At 41.3% G+C, this 18,753-nt stretch overlaps 1 protein-coding gene across 1 annotated transcript in view; it reads left to right on the forward strand.

Annotated features, from left to right (window-relative positions):
- The window catches only part of fgd6 (FYVE, RhoGEF and PH domain containing 6), a 164,907-nt gene that overhangs the window by 90,759 nt on the left and 55,395 nt on the right, over positions 1 to 18,753 (forward strand). Inside the window, exons 7-9 of the mRNA XM_060902955.1 lie at positions 2,193 to 2,349; positions 9,318 to 9,405; positions 16,005 to 16,055. Of these exons, the coding sequence (XP_060758938.1) occupies positions 2,193 to 2,349; positions 9,318 to 9,405; positions 16,005 to 16,055 (296 nt within the window). The remainder of the gene's footprint in view (positions 1 to 2,192; positions 2,350 to 9,317; positions 9,406 to 16,004; positions 16,056 to 18,753) is intronic.

Below are 18,753 nucleotides of genomic sequence, written 5' to 3' on the forward strand. Positions count from 1 at the left end.
CCTCAAATTAAGCAGCGCGCTCTGGCTTGCTCCCCCTCAAATTAAGCAGCGCGCTCCGGCTTGCTCTCCCTCAAATTAAGCAGCGCGCTCCGGCTTGCTCCCCCTCAAATTAAGCAGCGCGCTCTGGCTTGCTCCCCCTCAAATTAAGCAGCGCGCTCCGGCTTGCTCTCCCTCAAATTAAGCAGCGCGCTCCGGCTTGCTCCCCCTCAAATTAAGCAGCGCGCTCTGGCTTGCTCCCCCTCAAATTAAGCAGCGTGCTCCGGCTTGCTCCAGAGCAAGCCGGAGCACGCTGCTTAATTTGAGGGGGAGCAAGCCAGAGCGCGCTGCTTAATTTGAGGGGGAGCAAGCCAGAGCGCGCTCCGGAACCTCGGCTGGAGCACTCCTGGATCAAACCGGCGCGCGCTCCGGAACCTCGGCCGGAGCACTCCTGGAGCAAGCCGGAGCGCGCTCCGGAACCTCGGACGTTGGCGTGTATGTGTATGGCAATGGGTTTTTAACGACATAGGTATACAGATCATGTGGGCCGAAGTCAGGTAAAGACGAGGGCTTCGTGTACTTCCGTACGTCAGTGAACAATCCTGGTGGAAGCAGGTAAACGTCGTTCTCTAAGCCTGCTAACCTCAATTTTTGCAAATACCTCTCCCTCTGCTCGCCCTGTAAATGCCCTACGTCGCTGGATAGTGAAGGTGTTTTTTGCATCTCGCTCCTTTTTCTTTTATGTTTTTCGTTTGTCGCCTTCCTCGCATTCAAACTGATTCGAGCCGAAGTCCACTACATGTCCAAAATGGCGCTCGCGTTTACGAAGGTCACGTGACTGAAAAGGGTCTATACTTGGAATTTTTTTTTTTTAAACGAAATTTTCACCAGTCACTAGATGACCCTGGTCAAAATCTTCAAGCCTCATGTGATCTCATCTCATCTCATCTCATTATCTCTAGCCGCTTTATCCTTCTACAGGGTCGCAGGCAAGCTGGAGCCTATCCCAGCTGACTACGGGCGAAAGGCGGGGTACACCCTGGACAAGTCGCCAGGTCATCACAGGGCTGACACATAGACACAGACAACCATTCACACTCACATTCACACCTACGCTCAATTTAGAGTCACCAGTTAACCTAACCTGCATGTCTTTGGACTGTGGGGGAAACCGGAGCACCCGGAGGAAACCCACGCGGACACGGGGAGAACATGCAAACTCCACACAGAAAGGCCCTCGCCAGCCCCGGGGCTTGAACCCAGGACCTTCTTGCTGTGAGGCGACAGCGCTAACCACTACACCACCGTGCCGCCCCGCCTCATGTGATCATTTTTATAAATCTGACTGTACGTCAATATTAAACAACGTAAAGTACCACAAAAACATAATAAAGGCATGACGAGTAATATAAACCAGGATTAACGCAGCCGTTTCAATGGCAAATTCCAGTCAGATTCCTGCAACTTCCACCCGGAGATCCAGTTTGTACGAACCTCAGAAACTGTAATGATGCTCCAGATTACTTGAACATAACAAGTGATGCAGATTCATTGCACTAATTTATAAAAAAAAAACGAGATTTGTCTTGGTATAACGTAAAATAAAGTAAAATTTGTCTTCCTATAACGCATCAGTGTTAGTGCAAAGATTTGGCAACTTGGTTCACACACTTCTGCATCCGTTTACAACAAAAAAAAGAAAGAAAGATGAAACGATGGAGGATTTTGTCGAGTACACCATTAATACAGGCGTACTCTGTACTCTGGGTAATCCGAAAATACAGCTTCAAAACGAGGCTTAAGTAACAGAAGTGTGTGTGATCCAAGCCCGATCAGCAGCAGCAGTGAACTGGGTGATTTTGGATGGATGACCTGATTTTTCACATTCCTCCTAACACTTCCTGTAAAATGACTCTTCCATTGCTTTTCTCATCTTCTCTGATGACAACTGCACCGCACTAATAAAAGCGAAATGCATGGAATTCCAATCCCTTTTGACACAAAGACAGCATTATAGCCTAAGCGGGATTGGTTGGGTTGGTGGTGTGGGTTTTTTTTTTTTTTTTTTTACTTTTTACTGAAAGTCGATCAAGCAACATCAATGAAGGTTTTGCTTTTCAGTGTGGCACCTTGTGCTCATGTTGGCAAGAAGACAACAACGTTCAGGGTTTGTTTTAATCCTCTTAAACTGTTCCTGCGTCATCCCAAACACGCAGGTCGGATCACCAGAGGCTGGCTGACATCTTTGTGCAGAAGGGGCCGTATCTGAAGATGTACTCTACATACATCCGAGAGTTCGATCGCAACGTGGCTCTGTTGGACGAACAGTGCCGGAAGAACCCTTCTTTCGCCACGGTCGTGCGTCAGTTTGAGGTAGGCGTGTACGAATGTGTGCGTTTTTATGACAGTATGTGCTGGGTTTCACAAATCATTCATTCATTCATTCATTCATTCATTCATTTTCAGTAACTGCTTCAGTAACCATGGTTATACAACTGGACTTCCATAGCCGTTTCCTATGGAACTAGTGAAGCAGGGCTTTCCCCAGAGCACGGATACGCTGCGCTGTGCGACGTCAGCGCCGCACTGTCACTTGCACACCAAAAAAAAAAAATCAGTCCAATTTTTTTTTCTTTTTGTAGCAGCTGATTGTAAACTTTAAAATCGAGATAGAGTGCTGAGCGTAAATGAGTGCACCCCCTTTGAAAAGTAACATTTTAAACAATATCTCAGTGAACACAAACCATTTCCAAAATGTTGACAAGACAAAGTTTAATATAACATCTGTTTAACTTATAACGTGAAAGTAAGGTTAATAATATAACTTAGATTACACATTTTTCAGTTTTACTCAAATTAGGGTGGTGCAAAAATGAGTACACCCCACAACAAAAACTACTACATCTAGTACTTCGTATGGCCTCCATGATTTTTAATGACAGCACCAAGTCTTCTAGGCATGGAATGAACAAGTTGGCGACATTTTGCAACATCAATCTTTTTCCATTCTTCAACAATGACCTCTTGACTAATTTAATTCTGAATCATTCGCGATGGGCAAGGGTGCATAAAATGTTGGGGATTTCACAATATAAGCAAAGCTACTCTTCTATATGGAATAACTCTTCCATTTGCATAGGTAAAAAGGTATTCTTATGGCCAACTTGGATGGGGAAGGGCATACGTATTGTTCAAGATCTGTATAGAGATCAGACATTTATGTCTTTTGAGGATCTTAAACAAAAGTTTAAAGGTCTGATGACACGAACATGACTCTATGTAACTTCTTAAATAAACTATACAACATGGCAAACATGTTAGATTTCTGTTATAATTACGTGAAAAGAAGCTGTTGTTACGCAAATATCCAACTTTTAATTGCACAGCGCAAGAAAACTGGGTCCGTGGCTCGCGGCCATGCTGTGACGTCAGCGGAAGAACACGCTGCGGTTCACTGGCTGTTCTACTCTGGTTCTACTCAATGGAAATGGCGCATGAAAACGCCGGTGAACTCTCTAGTGCTAGCTCTTCCTCTTCTGGGAGTCTAGAATTGTGTTGATCTCTTCCGAATAGAATCTATGATAGCCTACCCTCTTTACCCTTTGCCTCTCGTTGCTAGGCGGCAGTTACATGAAAGCCGCAAGCTTTCACAAGCAAATACATGACTGATGTCACGCCGACTTTATGATTACATTTATGATTATCATGTAGAATCTATAGCTCTACGTACCTTTATCTTATGTCGTTTCACAACACATGTTCTGACAGGAGGACTGTCTTTGGATCCGGCATAGCTACTAGTAGACCCCCTCCGGAATACTGGCAGTGTTGCCAGATTGGGATTTTTCCCGCCCAGTTGGGCGGTTTCAAGTGCATTTTGGTGGGTTTTGAACATATTTTGGGCTGGAAAACTTCAGCAGTATCTGGCAACACATACTGCTGACGTTTTCCAGCCCAAAATATGTTCAAAACCCACCAAAATGCACTTGAAACCGCTCAACTGGGCAGGAAACCTCCCAATCTGGCAACACTGTGTAGGCACTGCGGATGGTAGTAACACACGTTTATGCTGAACTGAACACCCAAGAGATTCTTTTAAGCTGGGAAGGGTGTCAAAACAATCCAAATCGAAGTGTTCAGAGCACAGGACGGATGTTGGTGAGGGCTCCCACTTGTCACGAGTGCGCCTGACTTGCTTCACTCACTTCGCATGCAGCTCGGGATCTCTGGGAAACTTGAATAAACTTACCCCATCCTTGTAGGTTTTGGAGCAAAAGCCGGCAACACAACGCGAAGGCATAATAACTATATATATATATATATATATATATATATATATATATATATATATATAATGATAAACTGAACACCTGTCGCATCAACAATAAACTGGTAAGTTAGGAGGAAGGTTCTTTCGCTGATGTCATATAGCTCCTCCTCCTCTTTCGTCTCCTGGGTGCTGCAGCCCCGTCAAATTTGCCCAAATAGCCGCATTTTTTATCATAACTTGTAAAATAGGCGCCTTCGTGAATTAATATATGGATCATCGGGAATTACTTTTTATGTTATAAAACATCGCCAAAGATGTCAAAAACGTGTCATCAGCACTTTAACTTAACTGATAAAGGGGATTTTTGGAGGTATCTACAGTTGAGAAGTTCTGTGGGGTCTGTTCTTGGTTTGAAAAGAGAGAATAAAGAAGATAATGTGGTGCAGGAGTTTTTTAACGCTCCACCTATCTCACATGCACACTCTGCCTCTGTATTTTATAACAAAATGTCAAAAATCCAAACAAAACTGTGTGAAAACTTAAGGATTATATGGCAGAAAGATCTTGATACGGATATTGATGAGGTTGCGTGGGAAAATATTATTTCAAATGTGGGAAGGGCTACAAGGGATGCTAGAAATACATTTGTTCACTACAAAATTGTGCACAGGTATTATTTTACACCAAGTAAGCTATTTCGAATGGGTTTAATAAAGGATAATAAATGTTGGAAGTGTAATAAAGAGGTGGGTACACTTCTCCATGCACTATGGGATTGCCCATTGATAATGCCCTTTTGGAAGGCAGTTTTGAAAAAATTTGAGGACTGGCTTTGTCGACCTTTACCAGAGTCTGCACAATTTTGTTTGTTAGGAGATAAGTCATTTATGCCAGAGGGTCTTTCAAAAGCTGAAGGTAGACTAATGATGACAGGTTTTACGGTAGCGGCTAGAATTATTCTCCGTAAATGGAAGAGCCCACGTAGACCTGAAATTAAGGAATGGCTTCAACTTATGTCAGAGACAGCTGCTTTTGAAGTCATGATTTCAAGGGTGCAGAAGGAACCAAGTAAAGCTAGCCAAGCATGGGTGTATTTTGATTACAGTGTTGGTTTAAATTCTTAGGGGATTTGGGGTGTGTTGTATACTGTATGTATATGTATGTGCATTAATACGTCTGTGAATAGGTCATTGAGGAGAGCTGTCATGTTCTGTGTTGCTGCCGATGTGTGTGTTTTTGTTCTTAAATGTGTGTTTGTTCTTTTTGTAATTGTATTATAAAAGCAAAATAAAAATTAAATTAAAAAAAACAACAATGACCTCTTTTAGTGACTGGATGCTGGATGGAGAGTGATGCTCAACTTGTCTCTTCAGAATTCCCCATAGGTGTTCGACTGGGTTCAGATCAGGAGACATACTTGGCCACTGAATCACTTTCACCCTGTTCTTCTTCAGAAATCCAACAGTGGCCTTAGATGTGTGTTTAGTCATGTTGGAAAAGTACATGACGACCAAGGGCACGGAGTGATGGTAGCATCTTCTCTTTCAGTATAGAGCAATACATCCGTGAATTCATGATGCCATCAATGAAATGCAGCTCCCCGACATCAGCAGCACTCAAGGACACTGTCACCACCATGTTTCACTGTAGGCACCATGCATTTTTCTTTGTATTCCTCACCTTTGTGATGCCATACAGTTTTGAAGCCATCAGTTCCAAAAACATTTATCTTGGTCTCGTCACTCCAGAGTATAGAGTCCCAGTAGTCTTCATCTTTGTCCTCATGGGCCCTGGCAAACTCTAGGCGGGCTTTTTTGTTCCTGGGCTTTAGGACAGGCTTCTTTCGTGGACGGCATCCATGCATGCCATTCCTCTGCAGCGTACGCCGTATTGTGTCACAGGAAATAGTCACCCCAGTTTGGCTTTCTACTTCTTTAGATAACTGCAGTGAACTTGCATGCCGATTTTCTTCAACCCTTCTCATCAGAAGATGCTCCTGTCGAGGTGTTAACTTCCGTGGACGACCTGGACGTCTCTGTGAGATGGTTGCAGTTCCATCTTTCTTAAATTTTTGTACCACTTTTGCTACAGTATTCTGACTGATAAGTAAAGCTCTGCTGATCTTCTTGTAGCCTTCACCTTTGTGGTGGAAAGAAATGATTTTCTTTGGGGAATTCTGAAGAGATAAGTTGAGCATCACTCTCCATCCAGCATCCAGTCACTAAAAGAGGTCATTGTTGAAGAATGGAAAAAGATTGATGTTGCAAAATGTCGCCAACTTGTTCATTCCATGCCTAGAAGACTTGGTGCTGTCATTAAAAATCATGGAGGCCTTACAAAGTACTAGATGTAGTAGTTTTTGTTGTGGGGTGTACTCATTTTTGCACCACCCTAATTGGAGTAAAACTGAAAAATGTGTAATCTAAGTTATATTATTAACCTTACTTTCACGTTATAAGTTAAACAGATGTTATATTAAACTTTGTCTTGTCAACATTTTGGAAATGGTTTGTGTTCATTGAGATATTGTTTAAAATGTTACTTTTCAAAGGGGGTGCACTCATTTACGCTCAGCACTGTACATGTTACATCTTGCGTCTCAAAAAACATGAGCAGCATGAGATGCAAACTTTTGCACTCAATTGTACTTGTGGTTATAATCCTAAACTAGTAGAAATGTGTCTGACTTGTTTAACGATGAGCGTATCGCATTTCTGTCCGTCTTCTGCAGCTTAGGTTTGGAATAAAACCGAACAATCAGTCGGAGATTTTAATTGAAGTTTAAGGCAGCATTTCTCAATCCAGCTTTTCGACTGACTTTATATGCTGCTCGAGTTTCAGAATCAGGTCTGTTAGAGCAAGAAAACCGAAAAACATGCAAGGTATCCATGGTGGACGCCATGGCTTAATGGTTAGAGAAGCAGCTTTGGGACTTTTCGGACCAAAAGGTTATGGGTTCGATTCCCCGGACCAGCAGGAACACTGCAAAAAATTGAAACCTGGTTTTGAGGAGAAAATGACTTCATATTAGTGAAATGATCTTGCTGCATAGACAGATATTTTTACTTGCTAAGACATCTTCGAATAAGTTGGTTGCAATCTAGAACTAGAACCCTTAATAATCTCAGAATTGGTGTCTTGTATCCTTCGAATAGGAAATGCTAGATCGTTTCAACTATTTTCAAGATATTTTCACTTGTTAAGGTATCATTTTTTTGCAGTGAACGGCTGAAGTGCCCTTGAGCAAGGCACCTAACCCCCAACTGCTCCCCAGGCTGCTCTGGGTATGTTGTACGTCGCTCTGGATAAAAGCGTCTGCTCGATGCTACTAATGTAATGTAATGTATGCCTTACCTGAAGCTGGAATCTACAACCCCGATTCCAGAAACGTTGGGACAAAGTACAAATTGTAAATAAAAACGGAATGCAATGATGTGGAAAAGTTTCAAAATTCCATATTTTATTCAGAATAGAACATAGATGACATATCAAATGTTTAAACTGAGAAAATGTATCATTTAAAGAGAAAAATTAGGTGATTTTAAATTTCATGACAACACCACATCTCAAAAAAGTTGGGACAAGGCCATGTTTCCCACTGTGAGACATCCCCTTTTCTCTTTACAACAGTCTGTAAACGTCTGGGGACTGAGGAGACAAGTTGCTCAAGTTTAGGGATAGGAATGTTAACCCATTCTTGTCTAATGTAGGATTCTAGTTGCTCAACTGTCTTAGGTCTTTTTTGTCGTATCTTCCGTTTTATGATGCGCCAAATGTTTTCTATGGGTGAAAGATCTGGACTGCAGGCTGGCCAGTTCAGTACCCGGACCCTTCTTCTACGCAGCCATGATGCTGTAATTGATGCAGTATGTGGTTTGGCATTGTCATGTTGGAAAATGCAAGGTCTTCCCTGAAAGAGACGTCGTCTGGATGGGAGCATATGTTGCTCTAGAACCTGGATATACCTTTCAGCATTGATGGTGTCTTTCCAGATGTGTAAGCTGCCCATGCCACACGCACTAATGCAACCCCATACCATCAGAGATGCAGGCTTCTGAACTGAGCGCTGATAACAACTCGGGTCGTCCTTCTCCTCTTTAGTCCGAATGACACGGCGTCCCTGATTTCCATAAAGAACTTCAAATTTTGATTCGTCTGACCACCGAACAGTTTTCCACTTTGCCACAGTCCATTTTAAATGAGCCTTGGCCCAGAGAAGACGTCTGCACTTCTGGATCGTGTTTAGATACGGCTTCTTCTTTGAACTATAGAGTTTTAGCTGGCAACGGCGGATGGCACAGTGAATTGTGTTCACAGATAATGTTCTCTGGAAATATTCCTGAGCCCATTTTGTGATTTCCAATACAGAAGCATGCCTGTATGTGATGCAGTGCCGTCTAAGGGCCCGAAGATCACGGGCACCCAGTATGGTTTTCCGGCCTTGACCCTTACGCACAGAGATTCTTCCAGATTCTCTGAATCTTTTGATGATATTATGCACTGTAGATGATGATGTGTTCAAACTCTTTGCAATTTTACACTGTCGAACTCCTTTCTGATATTGCTCCACTATTTGTCGGCGCAGAATTATGGGGATTGGTGATCCTCTTCCCATCTTTACTTCTGAGAGCCGCTGCCACTCCAAGATGCTCTTTTTATACCCAGTCATGTTAATGACCTATTGCCAATTGACCTAATGAGTTGCAATTTGGTCCTCCAGCTGTTCCTTTTTTGTACCTTTAACTTTTCCAGCCTCTTATTGCCCAACTGTCCCAACTTTTTTGAGATGTGTTGCTGTCATGAAATTTCAAATGAGCCAATATTTGGCATGAAATTTCAAAATGTCTCACTTTCGACATTTGATATGTTGTCTATGTTCTATTATGAATACAATATCAGTTTTTGAGATTTGTAAATTATTGCATTCTGTTTTTATTTACAATTTGTCCTTTGTCACAACTTTTTTGGAATTGGGGTTGTAGCACTACTCTCGTAAGATTTGAAATCAGTTTGAAATGAAAACAAGTGTGGATGTTGCATGTTTTTCTCTCTCCTCTCTATGCGGTGGTAGACAAGTCCTCGTTGCGCCAGTCTGGCTTTAAAGCATTACCTCCTGAAACCAGTGCAGCGGATTCCACAGTATCGGCTCTTGCTGACAGGTACGCGACACAGTGCTGGTCTTACTGTGAAACATGAATATTACATCTCCGACTCTGCCATTTAAAGTTATAAATATTTTCCATAATTGTTATTACATTTTAGTTCGCTGGTTAGTTAATGAGCTAAGTTATTGATTATTAAGATACAGTGGTGCTTGAAAGTTTGTGAACCCTTTAGAATTTTCTATATTTCTGCATCAGTATGACCTAAAACATCATCAGATTTTCACACAAGTCTTAAAAGTAGATAAAGAGAACCCAGTTAAACAAATGAGACAAAAATATTATACTGGGTCATTTATTTATTGAGGAAAATGATCCAATATTACATATCTGTGAGTGGCAAAAGTATGTGAATCTCTAAGATTAGCAGTTAAGGTGAAATTACTACCACCACCATGTTTCACAGATGGGATAAGGTTCTTATGCTGGAATGAAGTGTTTTCCTTTCTCCAAACGTAACGCTTCTCATTTAAACCAAAAAGTTCTATTTTGGTCTCATCTGTCCACAAAACATTTTTCCAATAGACTTCTGGCTTGTCCACGTGATCTTTAGCAAACGAGCAGCAATGTTCTTTTTGGAGAGCAGTGGCTTTCTCCTTGCAACCCTGCCATGCACACCATTGTTGTTCAGTGTTCTCCTGATAGTGGACTCATGAACATTAACATTAGCCAATGTGAGAGAGGCCTTCAGTTGCTTAGAAGTTACCCTGGGGTCCTTTGTGACCTCGCTGATTATTACACGCCTTGCTCTTGGAGTGATCTTTGTTGGTCGACCACTCCTGAGGAGGGGAACAATGGTCTTGAATTTCCTCCATTTGTACACAATCTGTCTGACTGTGGATTGGTGGAGTCCAAACTCTTTAGAGATGGTTTTGTAACCTTTTCCAGCCTGATGAGCATCAACAATGCTTTTTCTGAGGTCCTCAGAAATCTCCTTTGTTCGTGCCATGATACACTTCCACAAACATGCATTGTGAAGATCAGACTTTGATAGATCCCTGTTCTTTAAATAAAACAGGGTGCCCACTCACACCTGATTGTCATCCCATTGATTGAAAACACCTGACTCGAATTTCACCTTCAAATTAACTGCAAATCCTAGAGGTTCACATACTTTTGCCACTCACAGATGTGTAATGTTGGATCATTTTCCTCAATAAATAAATGACCAAGTATAATATTTTTGCCTCATTTGTTTAACTGGGTTCTCTTTATCTACTTTTAGGACTTGTGTGAAAATCTGATGATGTTTTAGGTTGTATTTATGCAGAAATATAGAACATTCTAAAGGGTTCACAAACTTTCAAGCACCAATGTACGTATAGTCATGGGGAAAAAGAAAATACACCCTCCCTCAATTCTGTTTTTCTTTATCATGGCCTAAATAACAATTTTTTGGTTCTGACGAACTTCTATGAACGACCCAATAACCTCAGGAGACAACACATTTCAATATGTAGTGCCCCCCCCCCCCCCCAAAAAAAAAAAAGTAAACCAATATTCAGGTGGGAAAAATAAGTACACCCTTCCTACTTCCACGATCATTGAGAGTATTTAGCAGCCAGGTGTTACGAATGAAATGCACAAGATTAGTTAATCATCAAGAAGTGCAACTAGTTCTATTAAAAAAAAACCCAGAACTTTTGGCAGTTCGGCGTTGTGGCGCATTCAATTGTGTGTCTACATCATGCCAAGAAGAAAAGACCTCAGTGCCAGGACCTCAGAGAAGCAATTGTTGCTGCTCATCAGTCAGGAAAGGGTTCTAAGGCTATCTCCAAACAATTTGAACTTTGCCATTCTACATAAGGTGATGAGGATTGTTTACAAATAGAGAGCCTTCAGGACAGGTGCCAGTCTTCCCGGGAATGGGCATCCCAGCAAATTCAGTCCAAGGTTAGATTGTGTAATGTTCAGAGATAAAAAGAAAAACCCAGGAGTGACATCATGGCTGTCATTTTTTGGTGCCGGGGGGTGATTTTGTACTTGTGTTGCCACACGACCTGGGAAACTTGCAGTCATTGAGACAACAATGACCTACATGCTTATGTAAGCATGTTAAATGTTTGAGAGCACAATCAGAAAAAGACTGAACAAGCATGGCTTTCACGGAAGGGTGGCTAAGAAAAAAAAAACCTTGTGTCTCAAAGAATAGGGAGCAGACTTAGGTATGCAAAATTATGCCTGAACAAACCACAACGGTTCTAGAGCAGTATCCTTTGGACTGATGAAACCAAGATGGAGTTTGGTCGTCATGCACAGTGCCATGTGTGGCGAAACACCAACACCTCATGCCAGCTCTCAGGCACGGTGGTTGCGGGGTGATGATTCGAACTTGTTTTGCCGCACGAACTGGGAAACTTGTAGTCATTGAGTCATCAATGAACTCCACTTTATATCAGAATATTCTTAAGACAGATGTCAGGCCATCTGTCCATTGGTTGACACTGGGCCAAAATTGGGTCACACAACGGGACAACGATCACCAGCTAACGGACATCTGATGGGCTAAAGAAGACAAAAATCAAGGTGTTGGAATGAGCGAATCAAAGTCCAGACCTCAGCCCCATTGAGATGCTGTGGCAGTATCTTAAAGTGCATATCCTGGACCAATTTCATGGTTTTTATTTATTTATTTTTATCTGAAAGAATGTCCCTTTACACACTCATCCAGAAGGGTAATTTTGCACAAGGCCATCTGTCTACAGCAGAAAAAAATAAAATAACAAAATGCGTCTGGAAAAATCCCAAGCGAGTCTGGAGCCAGATTCGTGACGTCACCTGCGGAAGCGCCAGCAGGCTGCGCGAGCTTTGCACGGTTTCAGTGCACAGCCTGCGTAGACCAAGCGCTCCCATTTCTCCCTCATTGTCCGGTCTTTTGGGAAACGATGAGTACTAATCCCATCAAGATTGGTGTTGCTACACCCTCCTACGATACATCTGTTAACCATTTTAATAATTACGCCATAACGTTGAAGAAATTTGCAGAAAACCACCAGGTCGTTTTCTCATAAACAAACCAGCGCTGGCGTAGGATTCAGAGGGAGGCGTCCCGCACGCGACGTCACGAAAATCAATGCCGGGAAATCCAAATGCCAAGTTTTTTCAGAGGCGGACCAATTCACCCCAAATGGCTTGATTTCAACTGAATTTTTCTGGTATTGCGCAAGGTAAAAACATTCCACAAAATGTGACAGATATTTGACCAAAGTTTAATATAAAATAGGAGAATTACACTGATCTCGCTCCTGAATTTACCCGTGATATGCACTTTAAGAGAGCTCTGCATCAACAAATTCCCTCACGCATCAATGAACTAAAACAATGTTGTAAAGAAGAGTGCACCAAAATTTCTCCTATAGAGAGAGAAAGACTGATCGAGAGGGACTGACAAACTCCGACAGAAAATGTTTACTTCAATGTTATTGTTGCTAAAGATGGTTCTACGGTGTCTTGCAAAAGTATTCGTCCCCCTTGGTGTTTGTCCTGTTTTGTCGCATTACAAGCAGGAATTAAACTGGATTTTGGAAGGTTAGCACCATTTGATTTACACAACATGCCTACCACTTTTAAAGGTGCAAATTGTTTTTTATTGTGACACAAACAATAAGATGAAAAAAAAACAGAAATCTGGAGTGTGCATAGGTATATATATCCCCCCCCCCAAAAAAAAAAAAAATCAATACTTTGTAGAGCCACCTTTTGCTGCAGTTACAGCTGCAAGTCTCTTATGGAATCAGTTTTGTGCCAAAATGTTCATACAATACTTTTGAAATATCAAACAAAAACAACAAATCAAAATACAAAAAAAAGTAAATTTTTTTAGACTGGCAAACAAATTATTCGTGTAATCGTGCAAAATATCAGTCTATTACTCTTCAGAAACCTTTTATTTTTGTTCCGCGTCTTTCTCAGTTTTGTTTGACGCAATTTATTTTGGTTGCGATTCCAGCTTTCTCGTTTGCGCTCCCTGACTTTTTGCTTGCAGTTTTGGCACAAACTTGACGTGTGGGTGGGCTGTCCAGGAATGCGTTCCCATTGGCTAACTTGTGTTTGACTGACAGCTACGCTCAGCCATTCCCCGGAGGCTGTTGCGGCCATTTCCTTCTCGGATTTTGTACTACTGCAACACATACAACACATTTGTCCTGTCCTTACACTTTGTTGAATTAATTCAATATCATAGTCGCCACTGAAGTCCACTTGATCCTTGTTTACCGTCAATGGATCGGTCACTCGTCAAACAGTCCGCCAGAATCCGAGTAGGGAATGGCTGAGCGTAGCTGTCAGTCAAACACAAGTTAGCCAATGGGAATGCATTCCTGGACAGCCCACCCACACGTCAAGTTTGTGCCAAAACTGCAAGCAAAAAGTCAGGGAGCGCAAACGAGAAAGCTGGAATCGCAACCAAAATAAATTACGTCAAACAAAACTGAGAAAGACGCGGAACAAAAATAAAAGGTTTCTGAAGAGTAATAGACTGATATTTTGCATGATTACACAAATAATTTGTTTGCCAGTCTAAAAAAATTGACTTTTTGTTTTTTTGTATTTTGATTTGCCGTTTTTGTTTGATATTTCAAAAGTATTGTATGAACATTTTGGCACAAAATTGATTCCATAGTCTCTTGGGGTATGTCTCTATTAAGCTAGCCTTTTATTCTCCCACAAGGGGAAATTTACATTGTTACAGCAGCAAAATATATAAAGAGAAAAAGATAAGGCAGTGAAGGAGTAGTGCAAAAGTACCAGGTTTACAAAAAAGGATATACATATATAAAAGAAAAACTACAAATTGAGATTTTAAAAAAAATTAACGAATTTGAATAAATTAACAGGTTTGCAGATATATATAGTTAACATGAGTGTATTACAGAGGTGGTATTGCACAGGTATTATTACCAGTATTACCCAGATAGTATTGCACAAGTAAGTCGGTATATTGCACAAGAGCCATTTTAACCATGTGTAGCTAGCAGTTTGCTGTAAAGTACTGATGCTGATAGTCAGTGCACACAGTATGAGATTCATCAGTGCACACAGTCCATGCACACAGTATTAGCTTAGCCCATCTAGCCACTGGGATTGTTGCCCATTCCTCAAGGCAAAACTGCTCCAACTCCTTCAAGTTAGATGGGTTGTGTTGGTGGACAGCGATCTTCAAGTTCTGCCACAGATTCTCAATTGGATTGAGGTCTGGGCTTTGATTAGGCCATTCCAAGACATTTAAATGTTTCCCTTTAAACCACTCCAGTGTAGCTTTAGCAGTATGTTTAGGGTCATTGTCCTGCTGGAACTTGAACCTTCATCCCATTCTCAAACCTCTGGCCGACTCAAACAGGTTTTCCTCCAGAATTGCCCTGTATTTAGTGCCATCCATCTTTCCTTCAGTCCTGACCAGCTTTCCTGTCCCTGCGGATGAAAAACATCCCCACAGCATGATGCTGCCACCACCATGCTTCATTGTAGGGATGGCGTTCTCAGGTTTTGCGCCGCACATGGCATTTCCCATGATGGTCAAAAAGATCAATTTTAGTCTCATTTGACCGGAGAATCTTCTTCCATGTGTTTGGGGAGTCTGCCACATGCTGCTGGGCAAACTCCAAACGAATTTTCTGAAGCAATGGCTTTTTTCTGGTCACTCTTCCATAAAGCCCCGCTCTGTGGAGTGTACGGCTTAAAGTGGTCATTTGGACAGATGCTCCCATCTCCGCTGTGGATCTTTGCGGCTGCTTCAGTGTTATCTTTGGTGTCTTTGTTGCATCTCTGATTAATGCCCTCCTGTGAGTTTTGGTGGGCAGCCTTCTCTTGTCAGGTTTGTAGTGGTGCCATATTCTTTCCATTTTGCTATAATGGATTTAATGGCACTCCCTGGGATATTCAAAGTTTGGGATATTTTTTATAACCCAACCCTGATCTATACTTCTCCACAACTTTGTCTCTGACCTGTTTGGAGGCTCCTTGGTTTTCATGTTGCTTGCTTAGTAGTGTTGCAGAGTCAGGGTCCTTCCAGAACAGGTTGATTTATACAGACATCATGTGACAGATCATGTGACACTTTGATTGCACACAGGTGGCTCTTTATCAACTAATTACGTGACTTATGAAGTGAATTGGTTGGAGCAAATCTTATTTAGGGGTTTCATATGAAAGGGGGTGAATACTTATGCACACTCCAGATTTCTGTTTTTTCATCTTAATTATTGTCTGTGTCACAATTTAAAAAAAAAAACTTTAAAGTGGTAGGCATGTTGTGTAAATCAAATGGCGCTCACCCTCCAAAAATCCATTTTAATTCCTGCTTGTAATGCGACAAAACAGGACAAACACCAAGGGGGATGAATACTTTTGCAAGACACTGTACATGTTACTGAATTATAGAGATTGCTGTCACCTGAGGTTATTTCTATGTTTATACATGAAGACCACACGATTGTTACGCATGTCCTGAGAGATAAAACATAGACTTGAAGGAGGGTGTACTTTCTTTTTCCCCGTGAGTGTATATTTCAGGATAGGATAATTGTTAATAAAAATGAAGTATGATAGTATGTTATGAATATTATAAAATGCGCACACGCTTGTTTTTTGCCTTTCAGATTATTTGAAAAATCTCCCTGAAGACTCATCGGACTACAAGGACACACAAAGTAATGACACCCCGTACACAACTCCTGAACTTATATATTCATGAAATACACAGAACATTTTCCATGAGGACTCCACCCATCAATATTTCCAGTGAAATTAGTAGCTTGCCTAAGGAATAAAACCTGACAGGGCATGCTGTTCTAGGAAAATAATCCATGATGAGGTGGTGCAATACATCCTGAGGTGAAGTGTAGGGCCGTTGCCACCCTGAATTGGAGTATTTACCTATATCGGTCGTGCTTTATTGGTCTTAAACCACAGCGGTTTTTCAGATCTAACCATTTTTAATTTTTTAATGAGCAACGTCATGATTTTGAGATATTCCTAATTACATTTAATGCTCTGGAATGTCAACAAGACAAGTTAGTTCCTGTTATTACTCATGATATCACAGCTATATAGAGTCATTATATATATAGAGTCACAAGAAAAGAAAGAAGATTTACTGCCATTTTACTTTGTATTTGAGTAAAGTGAATAAATAAATGGTCTGTGGAAAATACATTTAATCCTGGGAACTGCGTGCACCGGAGTTTATTCTGTGTTTACTCCCCCCCCGGCTACTTATTTGTCATGGCTGGCTAGTATGAGCCTTAGTGGAAAGCCCTGGAACTAGAAGGGCACTCAGGAAAGTGCATCCCTCCACCAAGCCACATGTTAGAATATCCAGATGTTTACAGTGTTTACATACATATCTGGATTGGCATCAAAATCTAATCAATTGCTCCTTGGCTCATGGCCCACCTTTCCAAAATCTGTTCACTACTGTTTGAGTTACGTTGGGAACAAACAAACAGGTGCAAACAGAACCTCCTCCAACAAAATTGGTGGAAATAAGTGCATTTTATATATATTTAACAGTTATTCCATGAAATCAAGTCGTACATGAGCTGATCGCTGACGAGGCGCGTAGCACTGAGTCGACTATAAGCAGTGTATGATGAAATTGAGTGAGTGGAATAACTGTTTTATTCTATTCGCATTCACTGGATTTTGAGAAACAGCATTTTTATCTTTATTTTTGGCAAATTCAATAAATAAAAATTTTATACAAAACATCCTACAAAATCATTTCCGCTTGGAACATAAACAAACCAGCAAAATGACAGGAGCAATTTGTGAAAAATGCAATGATGATAATTCTTGAAAAAATTTTAAAAAATGTATTCTTGCCATCAAATACTTTCATTCCATATTTTGTTGCCCCTTTTTTTTTGGGGGGGGGGGGGGGGGGGTTGTTTTCATGGGTGGCACGGTGGTGTAGTGGTTAGTGCTGTCGCCTCACAGCAAGAAGGTCCAGGTTCGAGCCCCGTGGCCGGCGAGGGCCTTTCTGTGCGGAGTTTGCATGTTCTCCCCATGGGTTTCCTCCGGGTGCTCCGGTTTCCCCCACAGTCCAAAGACATGCAGGTTAGGTTAACTGGTGACTCTAAATTGACCGTAGGTGTGAATGTGAGTGTGAATGGTTGTCTGTGTCTATGTGTCAGCCCTGTGATGACCTGGCGACTTGTCCAGGGTGTACCCCGCCTTTCGCCCGTAGTCAGCTGGGATAGGCTCCAGCTTGCCTGCGACCCTGTAGAAGGATAAAGCGGCTAGAGATAATGAGATGAGAATGGGTTTTGGTTTTGACTAGTTTTTTTTTCTCGAGTCACGGTATATGAGCTGATGTTCTAGTAGTAGTCGAGTAGCCAGTCAGAGAGCATGCGATTGCTCAAATCCAGTGAATGTGGATTTAAAAATTATATATATTCGATCCACATTTACTGGATTTGAGCAATCGCACGCTCTCTGATTGGCTACTCGACTACTAGGACATCAACTCATATGCCGTGACTAAAGAAAAACAAAATGGCAGCTTTATCAAGTATTTAAAAGAAATAGAAATCGCAAAAATAATATAGGGGGTTTTTTTTTCCTTCCCACATTTCCCCCCCCCCCCCCCCCCCCCCAAAAAAAAACCCTATATGTGCATAAAATATTCATTTTTATTCTATTTTTATTCTATCCACATTCACTGGATATGAGCAGCACAAATTGCTCCGGTCATTTTACTCTACTACTAGGATATCAGCTCATATACCGTGAGTAGAGAAAAACAAAATGGCAGAGCGTGTTGCTGAACCAACTGTGGACGAAATAAAAACTCTACTCGAAAACAAAATGGCCAAAAAAAGCAACAAAATATGGAATGAAAGTATTTGATGGTAAGAAAAAAATTTTTTCAAGAATTATCGCATTTTTCACAAATCACTTTTCATTTCGCTGCTTTGTTTACATTCTAAGCAGAAATGATTTTGTCAGACGTTTTGTATAAAGTTTTTATTTATCGAATTTGCAAAAAATAAAAATGCTCTGTTTCTCAAAATCCAGTCAATGTGGAGAGAATAAAACAGTTATTCCACTCAATCTCATCGTATACGGCTTATAGCGCACTCAGTGCTACGCACCTCGTCAGCTGTCAGTTCATGTACGACTCGATTTTGTGGAATAACTGTTAATTATTTTTTTGTGGTCCGGTTTCCATCAAATCCCGCGCTCTGATTGGCTGGCGAGCAGGTCCGTATCCTACGATACGGACCCTGGTTACGGACCTCTGGCGACTCGCTCGTTCACAACAACAAACATTGTAGCAATTTTTGTCAACATTTATCTTTTTTACAAGATTTATTTATAAGATTTTTATCAAAAATCTTATAAATG

The sequence above is a fragment of the Neoarius graeffei genome, chromosome 21 (genome assembly GCF_027579695.1).
Source record: "Neoarius graeffei isolate fNeoGra1 chromosome 21, fNeoGra1.pri, whole genome shotgun sequence".
Classification (NCBI taxonomy): Eukaryota; Metazoa; Chordata; class Actinopteri; order Siluriformes; family Ariidae; genus Neoarius; species Neoarius graeffei.